Below are 3,249 nucleotides of genomic sequence, written 5' to 3'. Positions count from 1 at the left end.
TGGAGTCTGGTCCTCAGCGTTAACTTACGATTTCGAGAAGTGTATTTTAATAGACTGTAGTTTCTTCATTCAATCAGATCCTACTTAAAGATACCACTAATCTTTCTAACGTAACCCCAGCTCTGTGTTTCTAGAACAGTCACAGTCTAGTGTAAATGTGCATTTAAGGATTCTGAGTGTATTTTAGGATCACTAAATTTTAATTTTCTTGTTTTACTCTTTTGGGGCCTAAAAATAAGTGTATAAATATATAAATATAATCTAGTATTATACATACACACTTCACCGACACCCAAATTGACATTTCTGGATTTGCCTGCATTTCGTTTACGTTATTGTTTTGCTTGTCGGGGAGGCATTTCTGATGTTAAAGCGTGCATATTAATTTGCCTGTCAGGGTTCTATCTTGTCCCGCTGCTGGGGTGGGAGGTGGCCCTTCCGGCTTTTGCGGGCACATGCGTGCCCCTCAGGAATGGGTCAGCAGAAGGCAAACTGAACTGAGGCCTGGGGCCGGCCTGTCACCTCAGCTTCGCCCGGGCTCGTTGGCATCCTGGACGCTCCCGTCTCCGGGACCCCGGCTTTGTGGGGTTTTCTGCTGCCTCTGCCTCCCCTGTGAGCAGGGTTGACAGGGCATGGCACTGCTCCCAGTGCTCTGGCTTCAGGTCGGGGCCAGCTGTTGACACGGGGCACGCCGTGAGGGTGCAGGGTCGAGTCGGTGACCTCACGGGCTAAGCCGCGTCTCAGGGTTGAGAGCTGACGTGCAGAGTTGACACACGAGGGCAGAATGCCATGAGGATGACGTGCTTTGCGTGCGAGCACGCCGATGCGGCGTCCTTACCCGGCGCCAGCCTGATACGTGTGTGGTCCCCTGTCACCGCCATTTCATGGCTGCTCTGGGATTTGTAAAGGGCGCGCCCCTGGGAGCCCGGAGGGGACCGCAGGGCCAGAGGAGCACCCCCTTGGTGTGTGTTAGGGTTCCTCTGCTGTTTGCATTCAACAGCTTCCTTCTCTGAAAGAAGCTCCAGCTGAGCCTGCCACCCCCAGGCCTTCCCTGTTAAATGGCTCACTCCCCGAGGAAGTCTCAGTTAGCACCTTTGTCCCCTGCAGACCTTAACGGAAGAGTTTTCTCCTGTCATTTGGGACGTGTCCCAACCACGACTAATCTCTCTCTTTTATTTTTTAATTTAAGGGCGGATAAAGCTGAAAAATGTAATCGATCCTGGCACTTTAATTTCAACGAGATTAAGGTATTAGCGATGTTACCACTCTAGGGTATCACGTTAGGTGACATCTTTTCTTTATAAGTGTGCTCTCTAAGTCACGTTTTAAAATGACAAGGGAACAAGAATGTGTCCACCAGGATCGAGCTGCCGGTACGGACCAGAATCTGAGTTCCTCCCGTGAGCTAAATGAGAGCCTTGCTCGCTGCCCGCGGGGACGGAGGTGTGGGAAGTGGAAGCAGATGTGAGCGCGCTGGTGGCACTGGCCTGCCAGCCCCCAGCTGTCCCCTGTCCGGTCCCTCCCGGTCAGCTTGGCGAGGGTTGGGCACATCGAGACAGCTGTGGCTTGGGGAAGGGACCCGTGGCTGTCCTTTCTGGCAGTGGGTGGGTGGGGCTCTAAGTGGGCACTGCAAGCTCTGGGGAGTGCTGGGCCTTCCAGTGTCAGAGTGAGTCGTGGGACGGGGACGTACGGCAGCTGTCGGCAGAAGTGCTCCTGTGAGACACTCCTTCCTCGTGTGCACACACATGTGCACACGCATGTGCTCACCTTTCCTCGGGTGCCAGCAACCCCGGGTGTGTAACCAGCCCTCTGTCAGGTGACTGGTACCTGGACCAACAGGGCAGGCACTGGAGGTCACCGGCGCCTCCCTGGCCACATGGGGCAGGGCCAGGGTCGGCCAGAATTGCGGATCCTTCCTGGGCACGTACGGCCTGGGAGGACGGAGCCCACCGCAGGCCCTGGTCCTCCTCTCGTGCAGCTGGCCAGCATGGGAATGGTCAGTGTGCCCAGAGCCTGGGGACAGCGGCCTCTGCTGACACACTTCCCTCTTCCCGGACTCACTCGAGCCCCCGGAATGCCTTGGGGGCGTTTCCGGTTAAACCCTGTGATCCTGAAGTGGCTTTAGAAGTTGCTTCATTCGGCATCAGTGGGCTGAGGGCCCGCTGTGTGCCAGGGGCTGGGGACACACGGAGAGCAGAACCAGGCGGTCTCCAGCCTGCCCACGCTGCTCCCGGGGAGACAGGTGCTCCTGAGGTCACCTCATGCATGCAGAGTTATGCACCGCGTGCCTAGAGAGCAAAGTGGCCAGGGCTTAGGACAGTAGACTCGAGCGAGGCTCCGGGGGGGCGATGGTCATGCCTGTTCGTTCATACACCTTTTTAATGGAAAATTCTTTGGCCTAGTGGGTGTGTAGACACTGAAAAGTGAACTTGAACACGGTTTGGTTCAGGGTAGCTATTTGCCGTGTGGGAGGCACCGGCCCAGCCAAGGCAGCTGCTCTGGGGAAGGGAGACCGCGTTTGGTGGTGGTGGTGTTTGCTTTAATCAGTCGATGTTACTCTTCAACAGTTTTAGAAACCTTTGGCACATCCGTTACAATCGATGAAGCGGTACTGATACTTCATCATTAAGCAAAGTCTACAGTCTGCTTTAGGCCCCTTTAGGCGTTTTAAGGGTTTGGACAAACGTGTGATGACCTGCGCCCACCATCACTTATGGTATTAGGCAGCATAGCGTCACCGCCCTGAAAATCCTGGGCACCCCGTAAATCCTGGGCGCCCCGTCTGTTCCTCCCTCCACCCCACCTCCCCCGCCCCTGGTCTGCATGTGGTCTCCGGAGTGCCACGTGGTTAGAATCACACAGTATGTAGCTTTTTCACTGAGTGATGTACATTCCAGGTCCTCTCACGTCTTTTCTTGGCTGGATAGCCCATTACTTTTTAGTGCTACATAATATCCCATTGTCCTTATGTGCCACCGTCTGCCCATTCACCTGTGAGAGCTTGCATTTTCAAATGTACTTTTATGATTACTCAGATTTCACTTTGAGATACGTCTTCAGAAACACTTGCAGTAAAGTAAGAGCGGCTTATTAATGAGCAGGGCTCGGTTCTCTCATGTGTTCGTTGATCACATTTGCCTTGTAGGTGTCCAGTTGTTCAGTCCTACATAAATTCTTTTTCCTTTTTTTTATACGTAGGATCTTGTGCAAGACATGAAGATATACTGGCCTGACGTGATCCACTCGTCG

General features: G+C 53.7%; 1 protein-coding gene across 1 annotated transcript in view; it reads left to right on the top strand.

The window, feature by feature from the left end:
• The window catches only part of RNASET2 (ribonuclease T2), a 17,199-nt gene that overhangs the window by 5,332 nt on the left and 8,618 nt on the right, over positions 1–3,249 (top strand). The window contains exons 4-5 of the mRNA XM_011377466.2: positions 1,190–1,247; positions 3,199–3,245. Coding sequence (XP_011375768.1) covers positions 1,190–1,247; positions 3,199–3,245 — 105 coding nt within the window. The remainder of the gene's footprint in view (positions 1–1,189; positions 1,248–3,198; positions 3,246–3,249) is intronic.

Source organism: Pteropus vampyrus, unplaced genomic scaffold, assembly GCF_000151845.1.
Source record: "Pteropus vampyrus isolate Shadow unplaced genomic scaffold, Pvam_2.0 Scaffold312, whole genome shotgun sequence".
Taxonomy (NCBI): Eukaryota; Metazoa; Chordata; class Mammalia; order Chiroptera; family Pteropodidae; genus Pteropus; species Pteropus vampyrus.
Note: the sequence above shows the minus strand (reverse complement) of the source record. Positions and strands in the feature narration are given on the sequence as shown.